Source organism: Oncorhynchus kisutch, linkage group LG14, assembly GCF_002021735.2.
Source record: "Oncorhynchus kisutch isolate 150728-3 linkage group LG14, Okis_V2, whole genome shotgun sequence".
In the NCBI taxonomy this organism is placed as follows: domain Eukaryota; kingdom Metazoa; phylum Chordata; class Actinopteri; order Salmoniformes; family Salmonidae; genus Oncorhynchus; species Oncorhynchus kisutch.
This window is the reverse complement of record NC_034187.2, coordinates 79,795,532-79,822,625: the sequence shown is the minus strand read 5'-3', so window position 1 is coordinate 79,822,625 and position 27,094 is coordinate 79,795,532. Positions and strand designations below refer to the sequence as shown.

At 46.8% G+C, this 27,094-nt stretch overlaps 1 protein-coding gene and 1 long non-coding RNA gene across 2 annotated transcripts in view; both read right to left on the bottom strand.

Moving 5' to 3' along the window:
• Positions 1-3,009: 3,009 nt before the first annotated feature.
• Positions 3,010-4,091, bottom strand: LOC109879610 (uncharacterized). Its single transcript, XR_004202908.1, has 2 exons — positions 3,715-4,091; positions 3,010-3,600 (listed from the first exon to the last, which is right to left on the bottom strand). It is a non-coding gene; the product is annotated as an uncharacterized LOC109879610 (long non-coding RNA).
• A 3,738-nt stretch (positions 4,092-7,829) lies between these two features.
• LOC109879614 (upstream-binding protein 1) overlaps positions 7,830-27,094 on the bottom strand; it is a 25,568-nt gene continuing 6,303 nt past the window's right edge. Inside the window, exons 7-16 of the mRNA XM_031789026.1 lie at positions 27,051-27,094; positions 26,632-26,739; positions 17,871-17,974; positions 17,729-17,783; positions 17,483-17,576; positions 16,700-16,790; positions 15,308-15,426; positions 14,065-14,207; positions 12,107-12,158; positions 7,830-8,209 (exon numbers count right to left, since the gene is read on the bottom strand). The exon at positions 27,051-27,094 is cut by the window's right edge and continues 67 nt beyond it. Coding sequence (XP_031644886.1) covers positions 8,151-8,209; positions 12,107-12,158; positions 14,065-14,207; positions 15,308-15,426; positions 16,700-16,790; positions 17,483-17,576; positions 17,729-17,783; positions 17,871-17,974; positions 26,632-26,739; positions 27,051-27,094 — 869 coding nt within the window. The 3' untranslated portion in view covers positions 7,830-8,150. The remainder of the gene's footprint in view (positions 8,210-12,106; positions 12,159-14,064; positions 14,208-15,307; positions 15,427-16,699; positions 16,791-17,482; positions 17,577-17,728; positions 17,784-17,870; positions 17,975-26,631; positions 26,740-27,050) is intronic.

Sequence of the window (27,094 nt, the reverse complement as noted above, 5' to 3'; positions counted from 1 at the left end):
TTATGTCAGTGCAGGGTGAGCTGCACACAGTGGACTTCATACTAGGGCACACTGCTTCAGTGCTAACAGTATACAGTGACATACTGTACCAAGTTAGACCATCACCCTCTCTCTGCCATCAGATGAGCATGAATTCATTAGCAGCAATTGTCTATAGGTGTAGGAACCTAATTATAGGTCAGGGGTATTCAACTCTTACCCTATGAGGTCCCGAGCCTGCTGGTTTTCTGGTCTACCTAATAATTAATTGCACCCACCTGTTGTCCCAGGTCTAAATCAGTTCCTGATTATGGGGCAACAATGAAAAAACATTAGCGCGTTAGCACGTGGGGCCCACAAATTGGGGTCACCTCGTTAGTCAGTATGTGTTACACCTGTCTTGGTTTGTCATCTCGTTAGTGGGAAGGAGTTTCACCTGCGCTGGCCCAGAACTCCAGTTGTCTTATGAGATGTGGAGGGTTAACAACTTTAGTTGGTGTGCCCTATTTGATGACTGTAAAAAAGTATTTATATGATCTTCCCTGGGGGGGGGGGTTTGTGCCACATTTTGGTTTGCTTCCTGTCTTTAATTTTCACATCCTGTTTCATCCCACATCCCGTTTCACATCCGTTACATTTCCATCATGACCTGACGAGTGTTATAGGAGTGGAAGGCGGAGTATTTCCTGGTCACCAGCGGCAACGCTCTCCCCCCCCCCCCCCCCCAGGGGAGCATCTTCATCATCTCACCTTGAGGACACAAGGACTGTCTCAATCATTTAGTAGCTTCTCTCACAGGCAGTTCAGGGAGGACAATACTATCCTGATTAGCCATTGTCACACGTATGTACAGAGGCCCCTGAGATCAAATATTACTGTTTCTATTTTTATATTTCTATCTTGTCCTTGTTTTTACTGTTTTTGCTTGTATGAGCTGCATAGCAACACATTCCAAACAGCTCTGTTGCTATGAAAATTGTAAGGGTTACAGTTGATGTAATTTGAACGTCTCGCATATTATCCATGATTAATTTCTCTAAAGTACTTTATCTGCAGCTGCTGCTTTGCTTTGGCTCAGTGATAGCTCTTTGCTTAGCTTTGGCTCAGTGATAGCTCTTTGCTTTGCTTTGGCTCAGTGATAGCTCTTTGCTTAGCTTTGGCTCAGTGATAGCTCTTTGCTTTGGCTCAGTGATAGCTCTTTGCTTTGGCTCAGTGATAGCTCTTTGCTTTGCTTTGGCTCAGTGATAGCTCTTTGCTTTGCTTTGGCTCAGTGATAGCTCTTTGCTTTGCTTTGGCTCAGTGATAGCTCTTTGCTTAGCTTTGGCTCAGTGATAGCTCTTTGCTTTGGCTCAGTGATAGCTCTTTGCTTAGCTTTGGCTCAGTGATAGCTCTTTGCTTTGGCTCAGTGATAGCTCTTTGCTTTGCTTTGGCTCAGTGATAGCTCTTTGCTTAGCTTTGGCTCAGTGATAGCTCTTTGCTTTGCTTTGGCTCAGTGATAGCTCTTTGCTTTGCTTTGGCTCAGTGATAGCTCTTTGCTTAGCTTTGGCTCAGTGATAGCTCTTTGCTTTGCTTTGGCTCAGTGATAGCTCTTTGCTTTGGCTCAGTGATAGCTCTTTGCTTTGGCTCAGTGATAGCTCTTTGCTTTGCTTTGGCTCAGTGATAGCTCTTTGCTTTGCTTTGGCTCAGTGATAGCTCTTTGCTTAGCTTTGGCTCAGTGATAGCTCTTTGCTTTGCTTTGGCTCAGTGATAGCTCTTTGCTTTGCTTTGGCTCAGTGATAGCTCTTTGCTTAGCTTTGGCTCAGTGATAGCTCTTTGCTTTGCTTTGGCTCAGTGATAGCTCTTTGCTTTGCTTTGGCTCAGTGATAGCTCTTTGCTTAGCTTTGGCTCAGTGATAGCTCTTTGCTTTGCTTTGGCTCAGTGATAGCTCTTTGCTTTGCTTTGGCTCAGTGATAGCTCTTTGCTTTGCTTTGGCTCAGTGATAGCTCTTTGCTTAGCTTTGGCTCAGTGATAGCTCTTTGCTTTGCTTTGGCTCAGTGATAGCTCTTTGCTTAGCTTTGGCTCAGTGATAGCTCTTTGCTTTGCTTTGGCTCAGTGATAGCTCTTTGCTTAGCTTTGGCTCAGTGATAGCTCTTTGCTTTGCTTTGGCTCAGTGATAGCTCTTTGCTTTGCTTTGGCTCAGTGATAGCTCTTTGCTTTGCTTTGGCTCAGTGATAGCTCTTTGCTTTGCTTTGGCTCAGTGATAGCTCTTTGCTTTGCTTTGGCTCAGTGATAGCTCTTTGCTTTGCTTTGGCTCAGTGATAGCTCTTTGCTTTGCTTTGGCTCCATATATTTGTAAGAATGAAGTTGTATACTGTAAATGAAAGTAATGCTATTGTTTGGGTAACGTTGTTGCCCTGATTTCCTAGGAATATTGTCATGTACACTCAACATATCAATTAAATTGGACAGTTGGTAGATGTTAAATGAGTCATTTACAGAACTCAAAGATCTACAATAAAAACATTTAATCGTTCATAAACAAATATTAAGGAAACAAGGTCATGTAAATATTAATAAATATTATTAATAAATATTTTATTTTAGAATTTTCTGAGTAAGAACATTCAAAACAAAAGTGAAAAGATAATCAACGATAGGACAAACAGACGAGCGTAACAAAAAAAGAATTATATATACAAACATACAATAAGAAAATAATAATGAGACATTGGATCACCTGCCGTAGGCTAGATATTATACATTACGTGTGAAACATTATATAAGGATTATATAGAGATTCAATCAATGTGATGTGGGGGGAGATTCTCCATATAGTCAATAAAATGTTGTCAAATTCTGTAAAAGAGTAGTGGGACAGCGTTCCACAACTCTACGCGAAGAAGATGTCGCGCTGCATGAGGAAAATGGTGGTCACACCAGATACTGACTGGTTTTCTGATCCACACCCCTATCTTTTTTTTTTTTAAAGATTTCTGTAACCAACCGAACCCATCTGTATTCCATAGATCAGGACTTAATGAATTTATTTACAGATTTCTGTAACCAACCGAACCCATCTGTATTCCATAGATCAGGACTTAATGAATTTATTTACAGATTTCTGTAACCAACCGAACCCATCTGTATTCCATAGATCAGGACTTAATGAATTTATTTACAGATTTCTGTAACCAACCGAACCCATCTGTATTCCATAGATCAGGACTTAATGAATTTATTTACAGATTTCTGTAACCAACCGAACCCATCTGTATTCCATAGATCAGGACTTAATGAATTTATTTACAGATTTCTGTAACCAACCGAACCCATCTGTATTCCATAGATCAGGACTTAATGAATTTATTTACAGATTTCTGTAACCAACCGAACCCATCTGTATTCCATAGATCAGGACTTAATGAATTTATTTACAGATTTCTGTAACCAACCGAACCCATCTGTATTCCATAGATCAGGACTTAATGAATTTATTTACAGATTTCTGTAACCAACCGAACCCATCTGTATTCCATAGATCAGGACTTAATGAATTTATTTACATTTCCTGATATGAACTCTTTTGAAATTGTTGCATGTTTTTGCTCAGTGTTCACGCTGACATGCAACCTTTGTCCTGACCTTGTCCACATGGTATTAAAATGTGTCTGCATTGTGACACGCATCCTTTGTCCTGACCTTGTCCACATGGTATTAAAATGTGTCTGCATTGTGACACGCATCCTTTGTCCTGACCTTGTCCACATGGTATTAAAATGTGTCTGCATTGTGACACGCATCCTTTGTCCTGACCTTGTCCACATGGTATTAAAATGTGTCTGCATTGTGACACGCATCCTTTGTCCTGACCTTGTCCACATGGTATTAAAATGTGTCTGCATTGTGACACGCATCCTTTGTCCTGACCTTGTCCACATGGTATTAAAATGTCTCTTACCCTTCCAGTCTGTCTGCATTGTGACATTTCCTGGTCCTTCTCTGTATGTAGATTATTAGACAGCTGGACTTACTCCACATGTTGTTGTGTTACAGCCTGAAATCACCCATCTGACATCACAATACCCCATAATGACATCACAATATCCCATAATGACTTATTCCACATGTGTTACAGCCTGAAATCAAAATTGATTTGATTTTTTTCACACCCATCTGACATCACAATATCCCATAATGACATCACAATACCCCATAATGACAAAGTGAAAGTGTTTTTAGAAATGTTTGCTAATTTATTCTCAGTGATGTGAAATGTTCCGAACGTTGCATATAGAAATAGAATAGGAATTCAGACAGCCAATCACATCCGTTCAACACCACACATTTCTACCTGAACGTTCTGTAAGGACCTCTTGAACAGGCCCTGTGCTTCTCACTTCCTGGTGTTGAAGTAGCTGCCAGGTTCCGTTCCAACTCAACATGAACACGGTATTTCTCTCAGGAGTCATGAAGGGTGTGGCTCCAAAACTACAAACTACATCAAGTTGGACTTTGTGGTTTTCAGAACATGTTTTTTTTATTTGGGGGATTTATTTTTAAAGGACTGGGCTACATTTATTTTCGGACAAAATCTAATAAAAATAACTTCCTTCCTCCCAACCTCATTCTCTTGATTAAAAGGCAAACTAAGCCACGAACAAAAGCAGTGATAACAACTGACATGATCAAACCAGGTTAGTTTCTGCAACAATAAACACACACACACACACACACACACACTTCCACTGCCAGTAGTCAACGACTAACTACGGCCAGCGCACAGACCTGAGAACACATACAGGGTTTCCATCCCATCCTGTCAGGGGTGAAGGAAGGCCACGCCTTGGATGAGCCCTGGTTTCACTCTCAAGACACACAACCTTGTTCTAAGGTCACCTTCATCCCAAACCAGTTTGGTCCATTTCTGTGTGTTTATTTATGTTACCCTGCCCCCCCTTGCACCGACTAGGGACTGTATCTCAATAGTCTAGAGACGCATCCTCCTCACCATGTCAATACAGACCCTGGGTCTTCTCCATCTCTACAGACCCTGGGTCTTCTCCATCTCCTCACCCCCTCTCCATGTCAATAGTCTAGAGACGCCTCCTCCTCACCCCCTCTCCATGTCAATAGTCTAGAGACGCATCCTCCTCACCATGTCAATAGTCTAGAGACGCATCCTCCTCACCCCTCTCCATGTCAATAGTCTAGAGACGCATCCTCCTCACCCCCTCTCCACGTCAATAGTCTAGAGACTCATCCTCCTCACCTCCTCTCCATGTCAATAGTCTAGAGACGCATCCTCCTCACCTCCTCTCCATGTCAATAGTCTAGAGACATCCTCCTCACCCCCTCTCCATGTCAATAGTCTAGAGACGCATCCTCCTCACCCCCTCTCCACGTCAATAGTCTAGAGACGCATCCTCCTCACCCCATCTCCACGTCAATAGTCTAGAGACGCATCCTCCTCACCCCATCTCCATGTCAATAGTCTAGAGACGCATCCTCCTCACCTCCTCTCCATGTCAATAGTCTAGAGACATCCTCCTCACCCCCTCTCCATGTCAATAGTCTAGAGACGCATCCTCCTCACCCCCTCTCCACGTCAATAGTCTAGAGACGCATCCTCCTCACCCCCTCTCCATGTCAATAGTCTAGAGACGCAACCTCCTCACCCCATCTCCACGTCAATAGTCTAGAGACGCCTCCTCCTCACCCCATCTCCATGTCAATAGTCTAGAGAAATCCTCCTCACCCCCTCTCCATGTCAATAGTCTATCAGGGCCAGTGTGTGTCCGTGCGTCCATCTGTGTGTGAAAAATCTAACTGAGCCTAGCGAACAGTGTGAAGTGTGGCACCCGAGACATCCCATCTAACACCAACAGCCAAACAAACACTGTCTTTAGTCAAAAGACAAAACTAAAAACCATAAAAGCGACAGTAACAAGAAAATGAGATTGAAGAGACTTGAGTGAAGTGAAAGAAGTTCCCATGATGCTCAGGGTCTTCAGTGGAGACGGCCGGTCCTGCTCTGAAACTGGGGTATATTATGGTATTAGACCTGATTCATACGATACGCGGACCAGAACAGGGCCCTGATGGCATTCTGTTACAGTGCAACAGCTCCATCGATCCACTTGATTGGCTAAGAGGACTCACTAGTTGTAGAATGAGAACAGATCAGGAGGTCCACATCGGGGCCGGCGCGCTCTAGACAGTATTTTCTGGTTTCGTTAGTCGCCAGCTCTGCTTCCGTGAAAGTGGGTGTGGTCGAGTCTCAGGTCAGAGCGAATGAGACACAAGCGGCTGGGTTCTGTCTGTCTGAAACTCCCTCCTCTATATGAGTCTCTGTGTGGGGGGGCAGCCTCCCTCCTCTCCTCTATATGACTCTCTGTGTGTGGGGGCAGCCTCCCTCCTCTATATGACTCTGTGTGGGGAGGGGGGGGGGCAGCCTCCCTCCTCTATATGACTCTGTGTGGGGAGGGGGGGGGCAGCCTCCCTCCTCTATATGACTCTCTCTGTTTGGGGGGGGGGGGGGCAGCCTCCCTCCTCTATATGACTCTCTGTGTGGGGAGGGGGGGGGGGGCAGCCTCCCTCCTCTATATGACTCTCTCTGTTTGGGGGGGGGGGGGCAGCCTCCCTCCTCTATATGACTCTCTCTGTGTGGGGAGGGGGGGGGCAGCCTCCCTCCTCTATATGACTCTCTCTGTGTGGGGAGGGGGGGGCAGCCTCCCTCCTCTATATGACTCTCTCTGTGTGGGGAGGGGGGGGGCAGCCTCCCTCCTCTATATGACTCTCTCTGTGTGGGGAGGGGGGGGCAGCCTCCCTCCTCTATATGACTCTCTCTGTGTGGGGAGGGGGGGGCAGCCTCCCTCCTCTATATGACTCTCTCTGTGTGGGGAGGGGGGGGGGCAGCCTCCCTCCTCTATATGACTCTCTCTGTGTGGGGAGGGGGGGGGCAGCCTCCCTCCTCTATATGACTCTCTCTGTGTGGGGAGGGGGGGGGCAGCCTCCCTCCTCTATATGACTCTCTCTGTGTGGGGAGGGGGGGGGCAGCCTCCCTCCTCTATATGACTCTCTCTGTGTGGGGAGGGGGGGGGGCAGCCTCCCTCCTCTATATGACTCTCTCTGTGTGGGGAGGGGGGGGGCAGCCTCCCTCCTCTATATGACTCTCTCTGTGTGGGGAGGGGGGGGCAGCCTCCCTCCTCTATATGACTCTCTCTGTGTGGGGAGGGGGGGGCAGCCTCCCTCCTCTATATGACTCTCTCTGTTTGGGGGGGGGGGGGGGCAGCCTCCCTCCTCTATATGACTCTCTCTGTGTGGGGAGGGGGGGGGCAGCCTCCCTCCTCTATATGACTCTCTCTGTGTGGGGAGGGGGGGGCAGCCTCCCTCCTCTATATGACTCTCTCTGTGTGGGGAGGGGGGGGCAGCCTCCCTCCTCTATATGACTCTCTCTGTGTGGGGAGGGGGGGGGCAGCCTCCCTCCTCTATATGACTCTCTCTGTGTGGGGAGGGGGGGGGCAGCCTCCCTCCTCTATATGACTCTCTCTGTGTGGGGAGGGGGGGGCAGCCTCCCTCCTCTATATGACTCTCTCTGTGTGGGGAGGGGGGGGGCAGCCTCCCTCCTCTATATGACTCTCTCTGTGTGGGGAGGGGGGGGGCAGCCTCCCTCCTCTATATGACTCTCTCTGTGTGGGGAGGGGGGGGCAGCCTCCCTCCTCTATATGACTCTCTCTGTGTGGGGAGGGGGGGGGCAGCCTCCCTCCTCTATATGACTCTCTCTGTGTGGGGAGGGGGGGGGGGCAGCCTCCCTCCTCTATATGACTCTCTCTGTGTGGGGAGGGGGGGGCAGCCTCCCTCCTCTATATGACTCTCTCTGTGTGGGGAGGGGGGGGGGCAGCCTCCCTCCTCTATATGACTCTCTCTGTGTGGGGAGGGGGGGGCAGCCTCCCTCCTCTCGTACAACAATATAAACATTTAAGAATAAACAAAGTCCCCTCCCTCAGTAATAGTGTTTTCAATATGAAACAGTGGTCACGCCCCGTCAGATTCTAACATTAACAAGGCCGCAGTTCAGTATCTCTGTCCGTCTGCCTTCGACACGGCAATCTGAACGATAGGAGAGCGGGAGGGATGGAGGCTGCTCCCCTCCACACAGAGGGAGGAGTGTTGAGTGATGTCATCCTCTATCTCTACTTCAAAACCAGGTGAAGTCCCTCCCCCATTTGGTGGAGCCCCTCCCCCGTTTCATCTGGAGAGAAACAGACAGAGCGAGAGAGAGCGAGATGGAGAGCGAGCGAGAGAGAGCGAGATGGAGAGAGAGAGATGGAGAGAGAGAGAGAGATGGAGAGAGAGCGAGAGAGAGAGAGAGAGAGATGGAGAGAGAGCGAGAGAGATGGAGAGAGAGAGCGAGATGGAGCGAGAGAGAGAGAGAGAGAGATGGAGAGAGAGAGATGGAGTGAGAGAGCGAGAGAGATGGAGAGAGAGAGATGGAGCGAGAGCGAGATGGAGCGAGAGCGAGATGGAGCGAGAGCGAGAGCGAGATGGAGCGAGAGCGAGAGAGAGAGAGAGCGAGATGGAGCGAGAGCGAGATGGAGCGAGAGAGCGAGATGGAGCGAGAGCGAGCGAGAGCGAGCGAGAGAGAGAGCGAGATGGAGCGAGAGAGATGGAGCGAGAGCGAGATGGAGCGAGAGATGGAGCGAGAGAGAGAGAGCGAGAGCGAGATGGAGCGAGAGATGGAGCGAGAGAGAGCGAGATCGAGAGAGAGAGAGCGAGATGGAGCGAGAGATGGAGCGAGATCGAGAGAGAAAGCGAGATGGAGCGAGATCGAGAGAGAGAGCGAGATGGAGCGAGAGAGAGAGCGAGATGGAGCGAGAGAGAGAGCGAGATGGAGCGAGAGATGGAGCGAGATGGAGCGAGAGATAGAGAGAGAGCGAGATGGAGCGAGAGATGGAGCGAGAGAGAGAGCGAGATGGAGCGAGAGAGAGAGAGCGAGATGGAGCGAGAGAGAGAGCGAGATGGAGCGAGAGAGAGAGCGAGATGGAGCGAGAGATGGAGCGAGAGATGGAGCGAGAGATGGAGCGAGATCGAGAGAGAGATGGAGCGAGATCGAGAGATGGAGCGAGAGAGAGAGCAAGAGAGAGAGCAAGATGGAGCGAGAGATGGAGCGAGAGATGGAGAGAGCGAGATCGAGAGAGAGCGAGAGATGGAGCGAGAGAGAGAGCGAGAGCGAGATGGAGCGAGAGATGGCGCGAGAGAGAGAGCAAGATGGAGCGAGAGAGAGAGCGAGATGGAGCGAGAGAGAGAGCGAGATGGAGCGAGAGATGGAGCGAGAGATGGAGCGAGAGATGGAGCGAGATCGAGAGAGAGATGGAGCGAGATCGAGAGAGCGAGATGGAGCGAGAGATGGAGCGAGAGATGGAGCGAGAGATGGAGCGAGATCGAGAGAGAGATGGAGCGAGATCGAGAGATGGAGCGAGAGAGAGAGCAAGAGAGAGAGCAAGATGGAGCGAGAGATGGAGCGAGAGATGGAGAGAGCGAGATCGAGAGAGAGCGAGAGATGGAGCGAGAGAGAGAGCGAGAGCGAGATGGAGCGAGAGAGAGAGCGAGAGCGAGATGGAGCGAGAGATGGCGCGAGAGATGGAGCGAGAGATGGAGCGAGATCGAGAGAGAGATGGAGCGAGATCGAGAGATGGAGCGAGAGAGAGAGCAAGAGAGAGAGCAAGATGGAGCGAGAGATGGAGCGAGAGATGGAGAGAGCGAGATCGAGAGAGAGCGAGAGATGGAGCGAGAGAGAGAGCGAGAGCGAGATGGAGCGAGAGATGGCGCGAGAGAGAGAGCAAGATGGAGCGAGAGATGGAGCGAGAGAGAGAGCGAGATGGAGAGAGAGAGCGAGATGGAGCGAGAGATGGAGCGAGATGGAGCGAGAGATAGAGAGAGCGAGATGGAGCGAGAGATGGAGCGAGATGGAGCGAGAGAGAGAGCGAGATGGAGCGAGAGAGAGAGCGAGATGGAGCGAGAGAGAGCGAGATGGTGAGAGAGAGCGAGATGGAGCGAGAGAGAGCGAGATGGAGCGAGATGGAGCGAGAGAGAGCGAGATGGAGCGAGATGGAGCAAGAGAGAGCGCGAGATGGAGCGAGAGAGATGGAGAAAGAGCGAGATGGAGCGAGAGAGAGCGAGATGGAGCGAGAGAGAGAGCGAGATGGAGCGAGAGAGAGCGAGATGGAGCGAGAGAGAGCGAGAGAGAGAGCGAGATGGAGCGAGAGAGAGAGCGAGATGGAGCGGATGGCGCGAGAGAGAGAGCGAGATGGAGCGAGAGATGGAGCGAGAGAGAGAGCGAGATGGAGCGAGAGATGGAGCGAGAGAGAGAGCAAGAGAGAGAGCAAGATGGAGCGAGAGATGGAGAGAGAGCGAGAGAGAGAGCGAGATGGAGCGAGAGATGGAGCGAGAGCGAGATGGAGCGAGAGGGAGAGCGAGAGCGAGAGAGAGAGCGAGATGGAGCGAGAGAGAGAGCGAGATGGAGCGAGAGAGAGAGCGAGATGGAGCGAGAGAGAGAGCGAGATGGAGCGAGAGAGAGAGCGAGATGGAGCGAGAGAGAGAGCGGATGGAGCGAGAGAGAGGAGATGAGCGAGATGGAGCGAGAGGAGAGAGCGAGATGGAGCGAGAGAGATGAGAGCGAGATGGGAGCGAGAGAGAGAGCGAGATGGAGCGAAAGAGAGCGAGATGGAGCGAGAGAGAGAGCGAGATGGAGCGAGAGAGAGAGCGAGATGGAGCGAGGAGAGAGAGCGAGATGGAGCGCGAGAGAGAGCGAGATGGAGCGCGAGAGAGAGAGAGCGAGATGGAGCGCGAGAGAGAGCGAGATGGAGCGAGAGATGGAGCGAGAGATGGAGCGAGAAGAGAGCGAGAGAGAGAGAACGAGATGGAGCCAAGAGAGAGAGCGAGATGGAGCAAGAGAGATGGAGAAAGAGAGAGATGAGCGAGAGATGGAGCGAGAGAGAGCGAGATGGAGCGAGAGAGAGAGCGAGATGGAGCGAGAGAGAGAGCGAGAGCGAGATGGAGCGAGAGAGAGATGGAGCGAGAGAGAGAGCGAGATGGAGCGAGAGAGAGAGCGAGATGGAGAGAGAGAGCGAGATGGAGAGAGGAGAGCGGAGAGGAGAGAGCGAGATGGAAGAAGAGCGAGATGAGCGAGAGAGAGAGCGAGATGGAGCGAGAGAGAGAGCGAGATGGAGCGAGAGAGAGAGCGAGATGGAGCGAGAGAGAGCGAGATGGAGCGAGAGAGAGGAGATGGAGCGAGATGAGAGAGCGAGATGGAGCGAGAGAGAGAGCGAGATGGAGCGAGAGAGAGAGCGAGATGGAGCGAGAGAGAGAGCGAGATGGAGCGAGAGAGAGAGCGAGATGGAGCGAGAGAGAGAGCGAGATGGAGCGAGAGAGAGAGCGAGATGGAGCGAGAGAGAGAGCGAGATGGAGCGAGAGAGAGAGCGAGATGGAGCGGAGAGAGAGAGCGAGATGGAGCGAGAGAGAGAGCGAGATGGAGCGAGAGAGAGAGCGAGATGGAGCGAGAGAGAGAGCGAGATGGTAGCAGAGAGAGCGAGATGGAGCGAGATGGAGCGAGAGAGAGAGCGAGATGGAGCGAGAGAGAGAGCGAGATGGAGGAGAGAGAGCGAGATGGAGCGAGAGAGAGAGCGAGATGGAGAGAGAGAGCGAGATGGAGCGAGAGAGAGAGCGAGATGGAGCGAGAGAGAGAGCGAGATGGAGCGAGAGAGAGAGCGAGATGGAGCGAGAGAGAGCGAGATGGAGCGAGAGAGAGCGAGATGGAGCGAGAGAGAGAGCGAGATATGGAGCGAGAGAGATGGAGCGGAAGAGATGGGAGCGAGAGAGATGGAGCGAGAGAGATGGAGCGAGAGAGATGGAGCGAGAGAGATGGAGCGAGAGATGGAGCGAGAGATGGAGCGAGAGATGGAGCGAGAGATGGAGCGAGATGGATGGAGAGATGGAGCGAGCGAGAGAGCGAGAGAGATGGAGCGAGAGAGAGAGACAGATGGAGCGAGATGGATGGAGAGATGGAGCGAGCGAGAGCGAGAGAGTTAGCATTGAGGTCAAACTAGAAAAGGAAAGTTTGTCCAGAACAGTAATGTCTATGTCACCATACCTTTGATTGTGCCGATCAGAAAGCAGCTCTCGTCCGGTAAGTTGTAAACCATCTGGGGACATTAGATAACATTAAAACAGAAATCTAGTTTAAAACTAGAATAATACAACAGAACCAGTAATGTTTAGGTATACTGATACAGGATCAAATCAAACAGGTAGGTATGTCCACTAGCTGTGGTGCACAGTCTAGTTGGGGGACTGTTTGAATGGTGCACCCAGTACTTCCTGAATAGGCTGAAGGGGGGGAAGGGTTAGGGTGGGACACAGCAGCAGTCGGTAAATATAATGCAAACACCTTTTTATTTATTTATTTATTTAACCAGGTAGGCAAGTTGAGAACAAGTTCCCATTTACAATTGCGACCTGGCCAAGATAAAGCAAAGCAGTTCGACAGATAAAACGACACAGAGTTACACATGGAGTAAAACAAACATACAGTCAATAATGCAGTATAAACAAGTCTATATACGATGTGAGCAAATGAGGTGAGAAGGGAGGTAAAGGCAAAAAAGGCCATGATGGCAAAGTAAATACAATATAGCAAGTAAAACACTGGAATGGTAGATTTGCAGTGGAAGAATGTGCAAAGTAGAAATAAAAATAATGGGGTGCAAAGGAGCAAAATAAATAAATTAAATAAAATTAAATACAGTAGGGGGAGAGGTAGTTGTTTGGGCTAAATTATAGGTGGGCTATGTACAGGTGCAGTAATCTGTGAGCTGCTCTGACAGTTGGTGCTTAAAGCTAGTGAGGGAGATAAGTGTTTCCAGTTTCAGAGATTTTTGTAGTTCGTTCCAGTCATTGGCAGCAGAGAACTGGAAGGAGAGTCGGCCAAAGAAAGAATTGGTTTTGGGGGTGACTAGAGAGATATACCTGCTGGAGCGTGTGCTACAGGTGGGAGATGTTATGGTGACCAGCGAGCTGAGATAAGGGGGGGACTTTACCTTTGCCAGCCAACGAGAGCGTACAGGTCGCAATGGTGGGTAGTATATGGGGCTTTGGTGATAAAACGGATTGCACTGTGATAGACTGCATCCAATTTGTTGAGTAGAGTATTGGAGGCTATTACCTGATGGACAGAGAACATCCACCTCTTCCTGGTCAAAGATAACATCAGGAGGTGTGTACCTGGTCACTGAACAGTGTGTGTGTGTGTGTACCTGGTCACTGAACAGTGTGTGTGTGTACCTGGTCACTGAACAGTGTGTGTGTGTGTGTGTGTGTACCTGGTCACTGAACAGTGTGTGTGTGTGTGTGTGTGTACCTGGTCACTGAACAGTGTGTGTGTGTGTGTGTACCTGGTCACTGAACAGTGTGTGTGTGTGTGTGTGTGTGTGTGTACCTGGTCACTGAACAGTGTGTGTGTGTGTGTGTGTACCTGGTCACTGAACAGTGTGTGTGTGTGTACCTGGTCACTGAACAGTGTGTGTGTGTGTACCTGGTCACTCAGCAGTGTGTGTGTGTACCTGGTCACTCAGCAGTGTGTGTGTGTACCTGGTCACTCAGCAGTGTGTGTGTGTGTGTGTACCTGGTCACTCAGCAGTATGTGTGTGTGTGTGTACCTGGTCACTCAGCAGTATGTGTGTGTGTGTGTACCTGGTCACTCAGCAGTGTGTGTGTGTGTACCTGGTCACTCAGCAGTGTGTGTGTGTGTGTACCTGGTCACTCAGCAGTATGTGTGTGTGTACCTGGTCACTCAGCAGTATGTGTGTGTGTACCTGGTCACTCAGCAGTATGTGTGTGTGTACCTGGTCACTCAGCAGTGTGTGTGTGTGTGTGTGTACCTGGTCACTCAGCAGTGTGTGTGTGTGTGTGTGTACCTGGTCACTCAGCAGTGTGTGTGTGTGTGTGTGTACCTGGTCACTCAGCAGTGTGTGTGTGTGTGTACCTGGTCACTCAGCAGTGTGTGTGTGTACCTGGTCACTCAGCAGTGTGTGTGTGTGTGTGTGTGTGTACCTGGTCACTCAGCAGTATGTGTATTCCTGTGGGTCCTTGTCGGTAGACCTGGTTGATGTGTCCCAGTGGAACACTACACACACACGCCATCTTCCTGATCAACTCAGCCGCAGTCAGCTCCTCCAGGTACAGAGCATGGTACACTGCACACACACACACACACACACACACACACACACACACACACACACATTAAAACACAGAGTTGTAGACAGTAGAATGGAGACACAGAGTTGTAGACAGTAGAATGGAGACACACAGAGTTGTAGACAGTAGAATGGAGACACACAGAGTTGTAGACAGTAGAATGGAGACACAGAGGTGTAGACAGTAGAATGGAGACACAGAGGTGTAGACAGTAGAATGGAGACACACAGAGGTGTATACAGTAGAATGGAGACACAGGTGTAGACAGTAGAATGGAGACAGAGGTATAGACAGTAGAATGGAGACACAGAGGTGTAGACAGTAGAATGGAGACACACAGAGGTGTAGACAGTGGAATGGAGACACACAGAGGTGTAGACAGTAGAATGGAGACAGAGGTGTAGACAGTAGAATGGAGACAGAGGTGAAGACAGTAGAATGGAGACACACAGAGGTGTAGACAGTAGAATGGAGACACACAGAGGTGTAGACAGTAGAATGGAGACACAGAGGTGTAGACAGTAGAATGGAGACACACAGAGGTGTAGACAGTAGAATGGAGACACAGAGGTGTAGACAGTAGAATGGAGACACACAGAGGTGTATACAGTAGAATGGAGACACACAGAGGTGTAGACAGTAGAATGGAGACACACAGAGGTGTAGACAGTAGAATGGAGACACACAGAGGTGTAGACAGTAGAATGGAGACACAGAGGTGTAGACAGTAGAATGGAGACACAGAGGTGTATACAGTAGAATGGAGACACACAGAGGTGTAGACAGTAGAATGGAGACAGGCGTTAACATTTCTGTTCATACCTGCACTTTCCCATTTCTTCTGAATAAGTACAAACAGTATATGTAAAAGGGTCAATCTGCATTTCAAACCCTGCCACTGTTTTGAGAAACGGGGCTGGATAAATTCACCTATGGGTGCTCGGACTGACCACAATGATAGTTTAAACCATGTTTTCAGGCTAAACTGTGTTTGCAAACATTGGAGTAAAACAAGCATAAATCCTGGGTTTTGATAGGGATTTAAAAGTCGTAAAAGTGGATGTGAAAACTGCAGATTGACCCTTTAAACACAAACCATATAAATGAGGTGTGTCACTGCGCTCTCTGTTCTGGCTGTTACAGCGTCTCTCCAGCAGGGGGCTCTCTACCTCACACTCCTGACACACATAGAGGGTCAACCTGGGACACACCGACCTGCAGGAATACAGAGACCTGTTAGAAACGCATACACAATTCCATAACCCCCCCCCCACACTCTCTCACACATACCCCTCTCTCTCTCACACATACCCCTCTCTCTCTCACACATACCCCTCTCTCTCTCACACATATACCCCCCCACATACCCCTCTCTCTCTCACACATACCCCTCTCTCTCTCACACATACCCCTCTCTCTCTCTCACACATACCCCTCTCTCTCTCACACATACCCCCCCACATACCCCTCTCTCTCACACATACCCCTCTCTCTCACACATACCCCCCCACATACCCCTCTCTCTCTCACACATACCCCTCTCTCTCTCTCTCTCTCACATACCCCTCTCTCTCTCACGCATACCCCTCTCTCACACATACTCCCCCACATACCCCTCTCTCTCACACATACCCCTCTCTCTCTCTCTCTCACACGTGCCCCCCCACATACCCCCCCCCCCTCTCTCTCACACATACCTCTCGCTCTCACACCCCCTCTCTCGCGCGCTCTCTCTCGCTCTCACCCCCCCCCCCCCTCCCACATACTCTCTTTCGCTCGTTGTATTTACAATGGTGTTTGTTCTTCACTGGTTGCCCTTTTCTTGTGGCAACAGGTCACAAATTGTGCTGCTGTGATGTGAGTTTATCAAAATTGGGTTCTTTTTCAAAATCTTTGTCAGGAGGTTAGGAAGTGCAGCTCAGTTTACACCTCATTTTGTGGGCAGTGAGCACATAGCCTGTCTTCTCTTGAGAGCCATGTCTGCCTACGGCGGCCTTTCTCAATAGCAAGGCTATACTCACGGAGTCTGTACATAGTCAAAGCTTTACTTAAGTTTGGGTCAGTAACAGTGGTCAGGTATTCTGCCACTGTGTACTCTCTGTGTAGGGCCAAATAGCATTATAGTTTGCTCTGTTTTTTTGTAAATTCTTTCCAATGAGTCAAGTAATTATCTTTTAGTTCTCTCTCACCTCCTCCCTCCCTACCTCCCTCTCCCTCCCTCCCTCCCTCCTCCTCCCTCCCTCTCCCCCCCTCCCTCCCTCTCCCCCCCTCCCCCCTCCCTCCCTCTCAGCTCCTCCCTCCCTCTCACCTCCTCCCTCCCTCTCAGCTCCTCCCTCCCTCTCACCTCCTCCCTCCCTCTCACCTCCTCCCTCCCTCTCACCTCCTCCCTCCCTCTCACCTCCTCCCTCTCTCTCACCTCCTCCCTCCCTCTCACCTCCTCCCTCCCTCCCACCTCCTCCCTCCCTCCCTCCCTCCCTCACCCCCCTACCTGGATTTTAGTGTGTTGAAGAGTCTGATTCCATCAGCAGCTCCACAGATCTGAACCAGATCATCCCGGGTCAACTTTAGTAAGTCAAAACCTACACAACACAACAGGCTGTCTTTAATAACTCAACCTACACAACAGGCTGTCTAATAACTCAACAGGCCGTCTTTAACTCGACAGGCCGTCTTTAACTCGACAGGCCGTCTTTAATAACTCGACAGTCCGTCTTTAATAACTCAACAGTCCGTCTTTAATAACTCAACAGTCCGTCTTTAATAACTCCACAGTCCGTCTTTAATAACTCAACAGTCCGTCTTTAATAACTCAACAGGCCGTCTTTAATAACTCAACAGGCCGTCTTTAATAACTCAACAGGCCGTCTTTAATAACTCAACAGGCCGTCTTTAACTCAACAGGCCGTCTTTAATAACTCAACAGGCCGTCTTTAATAACTCAACAGTCCGTCTTTAATAACTCAACAGGCCGTCTTTAATAACTCAACAGGCCGTCTTTAATAACTCAACAGGCCGTCTTTAACTCAACAGGCCGTCTTTAACTCAACAGGCCGTCTTTAACTCAACAGGCCGTCTTTAACTCAACAGGCCGTCTTTAACTCAACAGGCCGTCTTTAACTCAACAGGCCGTCTTTAACTCAACAGGCCGTCTTTAACTCAACAGGCCGTCTTTAACTCAACAGGCTGTCTTTAACTCAACAGGCTGTCTTTAACTCAACAGGCTGTCCTTGATAACTTAACTTACAATAGGGACCAGGGAAAGAGTGGGTACCTGAGAAGTGGGAGAAGAGTCGTGCATAGCTGTTGAAGCGGTTTTTGACAAGCCACTTCTGAGTCTCCTGGATAGTGGCTGTCGGACTGAGTTGCTGGAGAGAGAGACAGAGAGAGTGAGTTGGGGTGGGGGGGTTTCAACATGAGAGAGACAGACAGAGAGTGAGTTGGGGTGGGGGGTTTCAACATGAGAAGTTTTTACAGGATTTGAGACACGTCCATGAGAATGGGTGGGGTGTATACTGACCTCTGTGACGACTTGGCTGACAGGGTCTGCCTGGTGATTGGGCGACGATGAGTCACTGGAATACAACAGTCACAGTCAGCATTATCTCACTATGTCCACACAGACAGAGTTCCTTTCTCTCTATCCCTGAACACTCACACACCTGTCGGGTACGGAGGAGGCAGTGTACGTGGAGAGGGGTGTGGAGGTGAAGGAGGGGCCAGCTGTCCGGGGAGAGCCGACGTAGGCATCAGGCCATGGAGAACACTGACCAGAGAGAAGAGAGAGACGTCACAACAACACACACACTACCGTAAAACTATTAATCATTACTGTCACCACCTACTAAGCAGGGTTTCCGTTTGGAAAATGTGGCACCAGAACATTTGACCGGTACCATTTTAAATTAGACATTTACCTGAACCATATGAGTTGAGCGAGTAACCCGATTAGGGCGTCCACTCACTTGTTTGTCAGAAATCACATTTTAGATTATAGTAATTCATACAAACTGAATCTGCAAGTCAAGGATGCAATGATGCGTGTCCTTCCCACACAGTTGGATTAACTGTTCACATGTACTTCTCCCTCAGCCGACAAGACGAGTTAACGAACAGCAAAATCACTAGTCTGTAAATCTACTGTACCCCATAGTAGAAAAGTTGACCTATTCTTTTGGTCAGCTTGTCGAGAAAGATATAGCCTCTTTCCTTGGTTACATACAAAAATGCTAAAAAGCAATGACTCAACAGATCAGAACATTTAGCTTAATGGTGATAAACTAGTATTTCTTCACATTATAGGCAGTAGGCTACGCGCCAATGTGTCAATTTGGCTACCGGACGATGAAAGAACGTTGATAACCAATACAACCTGAGAGAAATAGGCTGCTGGTTTCTACGGCATATGGACGTCTTTATAAAATACTTGTCTCCACGGATACGGTCAGATTTTGCCCCGGCTACTTTGAAACATCCCTCATAATATGTAGTAAAACGGTCCAGGAGGCCGGGAGCCACTGACACAGACGCCAGGAGGCCGGGCGCCACTGACACGGTCGCCAGGTGCACGGTGTTTCCTCAGACACTTTGGTGCGGCTGGCTTCCGGGTTCGATGCGCGCTGTGTTAAGAAGCAGTGCGGCTTGGTCAGGTTTGTTTTTCGGAGGACACACGGCTCTCGACCTTCGTCTCTCCCGAGCCCGTATGGGAGTTGCAGCGATGAGACAAGACTGTAACTACCAATTGGATACCAAGAAATTAAAAAGATTCTTAAAAAAGATGGGTTGAAACAATTAAGTATCTCTAGGGTTTTCAGAAAGCATGCTGCCTTCAGCTCAAAGTGGTGTGACATGCTGGTGAAGCCGGCCTTCCGTTGACTACACATTTGAATGGGAAGCACGTAGTATCTGTAGGCTCCGTATCTGTAGTATCTGTAGGCTCCGTATCTGTAGGCTCCGTAGGCTCCGTATCTGTAGGCTCCGTATCTGTAGTATCTATAAGCTCCGTATCTGTAGGCTCCGTATCTGTAGTATCTATAGGCTCCGTATCTGTAGTATCTATAGGCTCCGTATCTGTAGGCTCCGTATCTGTAGTATCTGTAGGCTCCGTATCTGTAGGCTCCGTATCTATAGGCTCCGTATCTATAGGCTCCGTATCTATAGGCTCCGTATCTGTAGTATCTATAGGCTCCGTATCTGTAGTATCTATAGGCTCCGTATCTGTAGTATCTGTAGGCTCCGTATCTATAGGCTCCGTATCTGTAGTATCTATAGGCTCCGTATCTGTAGTATCTATAGGCTCCGTATCTGTAGTATCTATAGGCTCCGTATCTGTAGTATCTGTAGGCTCCGTATCTGTAGGCTCCGTATCTGTAGTATCTGTAAGCTCCGTATCTATAGGCTCCGTATCTGTAGTATCTGTAGGCTCCGTATCTGTAGGCTCCGTATCTGTAGTATCTGTAGGCTCCCTATCTGTAGGCTCCGTATCTGTAGGCTCCGTATTTGTAGGCTCCGTATCTGTAGGCTCCGTATCTGTAGGCTCCGTATCTGTAGGCTCCGTATCTGTAGGCTCCGTATCTGTAGGCTCCGTATCTGTAGGCTCCGTATCTGTAGTATCTGTAGGCTCCGTATCTGTAGGCTCCGTATCTGTAGGCTCCGTATCTGTAGGCTCCGTATCTGTAGTATCTATAGGCTCCGTATCTGTAGTATCTATAGGCTCCGTATCTGTAGGCTCCGTATCTATAGGCTCCGTATCTGTAGTATCTGTAGGCTCCGTATCTGTAGTATCTGTAGGCTCCGTATCTATAGGCTCCGTATCTATAGGCTCCGTATCTATAGGCTCCGTATCTGTAGGCTCCGTATCTGTAGTATCTGTAGGCTCCGTATCTGTAGGCATCTGTAGGCTCCGTATCTATAGGCTCCGTATCTATAGGCTCCGTATCTATAGGCGTATGCTGTGCACGTGTGATAAGTACATAACGAATATAAAACGCAAGTCAATTTAATTCCACTAAATTATGCAAATTAACCTATAGACCAATAAGCATGGCCAGTCAAATGTATTTCCACCAATGAACAGCCTAAACAGCACTATTTTGCTATTAGATTTTTCTTATTTTCCTGGACAATTGGCGGGTAGCAATATTATTTATGGGCTGAAAAAAACAACGAAGAAAACAGACAAAACCTGGCTGACGGAAACCCTGTTACCCTGCATCATACAACTATATATTCACTACCTGGACAGGAACATTATACACCTATATAATCACTACCTGGACAGGAACATACACCTATATATTAACTACCTGGACAGGAACATACACCTATATAATCACTACCTGGACAGGAACATACACCTATATAATCACTACCTGGACAGGAACATACACCTATATATTCACTACCTGGACAGGAACACACACCTATATAATCACTACCTGGACAGGGGGAACATTCAACTATATATTCACTACCTGGACAGGAGGAACATTCAACTATATATTCACTACCTGGACAGGAGGAACATTCAACTATATATTCACTACTTGGACAGGAGGAACATTCAACTATATAATCACTACCTGGACAGGATGAGAGGAACATTCAACTATATATTCACTACCTGGACATGAGAGGAACATTCAACTATATATTCACTACCTGGACAGGAGGAACATTCAACTATATATTCACTACCTGGACAGGAACATTCAACTATATATTCACTACCTGGACATGAGAGGAACTTTCAACTATATATTCACTACCTGGACAGGAGAAACATTCAACTATATATTCACTACCTGGACATGAGAGGAACATTCAACTATATATTCACTACCTGGACAGGAGGAGAGGAACATTCAACTATATATTCACTACCTGGACAGGAGGAACATTCAACTATATATTCACTACCTGGACAGGAGGAGAGGAACATTCAACTATATATTCACTACCTGGACAGGAGGAGAGGAACATTCAACTATATATTCACTACCTGGACAGGAACATACACCTATATAATCACTACCTGGACAGGGGGAACATTCAACTATATAATCACTACCTGGACAGGAACATTCAACTATATAATCACTACCTGGACAGGAGGAACATTCAACTATATATTTCACTACCTGGACAGGAACATACACCTATATAATCACTACCTGGACAGGAACATACACCTATATAATCACTACCTGGACAGGAACATACACCTATATATTCACTACCTGGACAGGAACATACACCTATATAATCACTACCTGGACAGGGGAACATTCAACTATATATTCACTACCTGGACAGGAACATTCAACTATATATTCACTACCTGGACAGGAGGAACATTCAACTATATATTCACTACCTGGACAGGAACATTCAACTATATATTCACTACCTGGACAGGAGGAACATTCAACTATATATTCACTACCTGGACAGGAGGAACATTCAACTATATATTCACTACCTGGACAGGAGGAGAGGAACATTCAACTATATATTCACTACCTGGACAGGAGGAGAGGAACATTCAACTATATATTCACTACCTGGACAGGAGGAGAGGAAACATTCAACTATATATTCACTACCTGGACAGGAACATTCAACTATATATTCACTACCTGGACAGGAGGAACATTCAACTATATATTCACTACCTGGACAGGAGGAACATTCAACTATATATTCACTACCTGGACAGGAACATTCAACTATATATTCACTACCTGGACAGGAACATTCAACTATATATTCACTACCTGGACAGGAGGAACATTCAACTATATATTCACTACCTGGACAGGAACATTCAACTATATATTCACTACCTGGACAGGAACATTCAACTATAAAATCACTACCTGGACAGGGGGAACATTCAACTATATATTCACTACCTGGACAGGAGGAGAGGAACATTCAACTATATATTCACTACCTGGACATGAGAGGAACCATCAACTTTATATTCACTACCTGGACAGGATGAGAGGAACATTCAACTATATATTCCCTACCTGGACATGAGGAGAGGAACATTCAACTATATATTCACTACCTGGACATGAGGAGAGGAACATTCAACTATATATTCACTACCTGGACATGAGGAGAGGAACATTCAACTATATATTCACTACCTGGACAGGAGGAGAGGAACATTCAACTATATATTCACTACCTGGACAGGAACATTCAACTATATATTCACTACCTGGACAGGAGGAGAGGAACATTCAACTATATATTCACTACCTGGACAGGAGGAACATTCAACTATATATTCACTACCTGGACAGGAACATTCAACTATATATTCACTACCTGGACAGGAGGAACATTCAACTATATATTCACTACCTGGACAGGAGGAACATTCAACTATATATTCACTACCTGGACAGGAACATTCAACTATATATTCACTACCTGGACAGGAACATTCAACTATAAAATCACTACCTGGACAGGGGGAGAGGAACATTCAACTATATATTCACTACCTGGACAGGATGAGAGGAACATTCAACTATATATTCACTACCTGGACATGAGGAGAGGAACATTCAACTATATATTCACTACCTGGACATGAGGAGAGGAACATTCAACTATATATTCACTACCTGGACAGGAGGAGAGGAACATTCAACTATATATTCACTACCTGGACATGAGGAGAGGAACATTCAACTATATATTCACTACCTGGACATGAGGAGAGGAACATTCAACTATATATTCACTACCTGGACAGGAGGAGAGGAACATTCAACTATATATTCACTACCTGGACAGGAGGAGAGGAACATTCAACTATATATTCACTACCTGGACATGAGGAGAGGAACATTCAACTATATATTCACTACCTGGACATGAGGAGAGGAACATTCAACTATATATTCACTACCTGGACAGGAACATTCAACTATATATTCACTACCTGGACAGGAGGAGAGGAACATTCAACTATATATTCACTACCTGGACAGGAGGAGAGGAACATTCAACTATATATTCACTACCTGGACAGGAACATTCAACTATATATTCACTACCTGGACAGGAGGAGAGGAACATTCAACTATATATTCACTACCTGGACAGGAGGAGAGGAACATTCAACTATATATTCACTACCTGGACAGGAGGAGAGGAACATTCAACTATATATTCACTACCTGGACATGAGGAGAGGAACATTCAACTATATATTCACTACCTGGACAGGAGGAGAGGAACATTCAACTATATATTCACTACCTGGACAGGAACATTCAACTATATATTCACTACCTGGACAGGAGGAACATTCAACTATATATTCACTACCTGGACAGGAACATTCAACTATATATTCACTACCTGGACAGGAACATTCAACTATATATTCACTACCTGGACAGGAACATTCAACTATATATTCACTACCTGGACAGGAACATTCAACTATATATTCACTACCTGGACAGGAGGAACATTCAACTATATATTCACTACCTGGACAGGAACATTCAACTATATATTCACTACCTGGACAGGAACATTCAACTATATATTCACTACCTGGACAGGAACATTCAACTATATATTCACTACCTGGACAGGAACATTCAACTATATATTCACTACCTGGACAGGAGGAACATTCAACTATATATTCACTACCTGGACAGGAACATTCAACTATATATTCACTACCTGGACAGGAGGAACATTCAACTATATATTCACTACCTGGACAGGAACATTCAACTATATATTCACTACCTGGACATGAGGAGAGGAACATTCAACTATATATTCACTACCTGGACATGAGGAGAGGAACATTCAACTATATATTCACTACCTGGACATGAGGAGAGGAACATTCAACTATATATTCACTACCTGGACAGGAACATTCAACTATATATTCACTACCTGGACAGGAGGAGAGGAACATTCAACTATATATTCACTACCTGGACAGGAGGAGAGGAACATTCAACTATATATTCACTACCTGGACAGGAACATTCAACTATATATTCACTACCTGGACAGGAGGAGAGGAACATTCAACTATATATTCACTACCTGGACAGGAGGAGAGGAACATTCAACTATATATTCACTACCTGGACAGGAGGAGAGGAACATTCAACTATATATTCACTACCTGGACATGAGGAGAGGAACATTCAACTATATATTCACTACCTGGACAGGAGGAGAGGAACATTCAACTATATATTCACTACCTGGACAGGAACATTCAACTATATATTCACTACCTGGACAGGAACATTCAACTATATATTCACTACCTGGACAGGAGGAACATTCAACTATATATTCACTACCTGGACAGGAACATTCAACTATATATTCACTACCTGGACAGGAGGAACATTCAACTATATATTCACTACCTGGACAGGAACATTCAACTATATATTCACTACCTGGACAGGAACATTCAACTATATATTCACTACCTGGACAGGAACATTCAACTATATATTCACTACCTGGACAGGAACATTCAACTATATATTCACTACCTGGACAGGAGGAACATTCAACTATATATTCACTACCTGGACAGGAACATTCAACTATATATTCACTACCTGGACAGGAACATTCAACTATATATTCACTACCTGGACAGGAACATTCAACTATATATTCACTACCTGGACAGGAACATTCAACTATATATTCACTACCTGGACAGGAGGAACATTCAACTATATATTCACTACCTGGACAGGAACATTCAACTATATATTCACTACCTGGACAGGAACATTCAACTATATATTCACTACCTGGACAGGAGGAACATTCAACTATATATTCACTACCTGGACAGGAACATTCAACTATATATTCACTACCTGGACAGGAGGAACATACACCTATATAATCACTACCTGGACAGGAACATTCAACTATATATTCACTACCTGGACAGGAACATTCAACTATATATTCACTACCTGGACAGGAACATTCAACTATATATTCACTACCTGGACAGGAGGAGAGGAACATTCAACTATATATTCACTACCTGGACAGGAACATACAACTATATATTCACTACCTGGACAGGAGGACAGGAACATTCAACTATATATTCACTACCTGGACAGGAACATACAACTATATATTCACTACATGGACAGGAACATTCAACTATATATTCACTACCTGGACAGGAGGACAGGAACATTCAACTATATATTCACTACCTGGACAGGAGGACAGGAACATTCAACTATATATTCACTACCTGGACAGGAGGACAGGAACATTCAACTATATATTCACTACCTGGACAGGAACATTCAACTATATATTCACTACCTGGACAGGAGGAACATTCAACTATATATTCACTACCTGGACAGGAACATTCAACTATATATTCACTACCTGGACAGGAACATTCAACTATATATTCACTACCTGGACAGGAACATTCAACTATATATTCACTACCTGGACAGGAACATTCAACTATATATTCACTACCTGGACAGGAGGAACATTCAACTATATATTCACTACCTGGACAGGAACATTCAACTATATATTCACTACCTGGACAGGAGGAACATACACCTATATAATCACTACCTGGACAGGAACATTCAACTATATATTCACTACCTGGACAGGAACATTCAACTATATATTCACTACCTGGACAGGAACATTCAACTATATATTCACTACCTGGACAGGAGGAGAGGAACATTCAACTATATATTCACTACCTGGACAGGAACATACAACTATATATTCACTACCTGGACAGGAGGACAGGAACATTCAACTATATATTCACTACCTGGACAGGAACATACAACTATATATTCACTACCTGGACAGGAGGACAGGAACATTCAACTATATATTCACTACCTGGACAGGAGGACAGGAACATTCAACTATATATTCACTACCTGGACAGGAACATACAACTATATATTCACTACCTGGACAGGAGGAGAGGAACATTCAACTATATATTCACTACCTGGACAGGAACATACAACTATATATTCACTACCTGGACAGGAGGAACATTCAACTATATATTCACTACCTGGACAGGAACATACAACTATATATTCACTACCTGGACAGGAGGACAGGAACATTCAACTATATATTCACTACCTGGACAGGAACATACAACTATATATTCACTACCTGGACAGGAGGAGAGGAACATACACCTATATATTAACTACCTGGACAGGAGGAGAGGAACATTCACCTATATATTCACTACCTGGACAGGAGGAGAGGAACATTCAACTATATAATCACTACCTGGACAGGAGGAGAGGACAGATATGAAAGCAGAATAAATATACACTAGTCTATAAAAAGGACTCTTACACTGCCTCTCTTGGCCAGCGAGTCTCCACAGTCAGCCGGCAGCGTCCTCTTGCTGGACTTCTTCAGCTCATAGTCTCCCACTTCCTCTACGATCGGCTCCAGCCTCATCTAGAGACACACACACACACACACAATCTGAGCCCGTACACTTGACTCCTGATAAGTACACTTCAAAAAAAGTGCCAACCTCTGTTAAAGTGCTGTATAGTGTTCCAGTCCTGTTTTAAAACCCTGGATGGACCAACCTCTGTTAAAGTGCTGTATAGTGTTCCAGTCCTGTTTTAAAACCCTGGATGGACCAACCTCTGTTAAAGTGCTGTATAGTGTTCCAGTCCTGTTTTAAAACCCTGGATGGACCAACCTCTGTTAAAGTGCTGTATAGTGTTCCAGTCCTGTTTTAAAACCCTGGATGGACCAACCTCTGATAGGATGGTGGTGTTGTAGGAGCATTGGTACTTCTCCT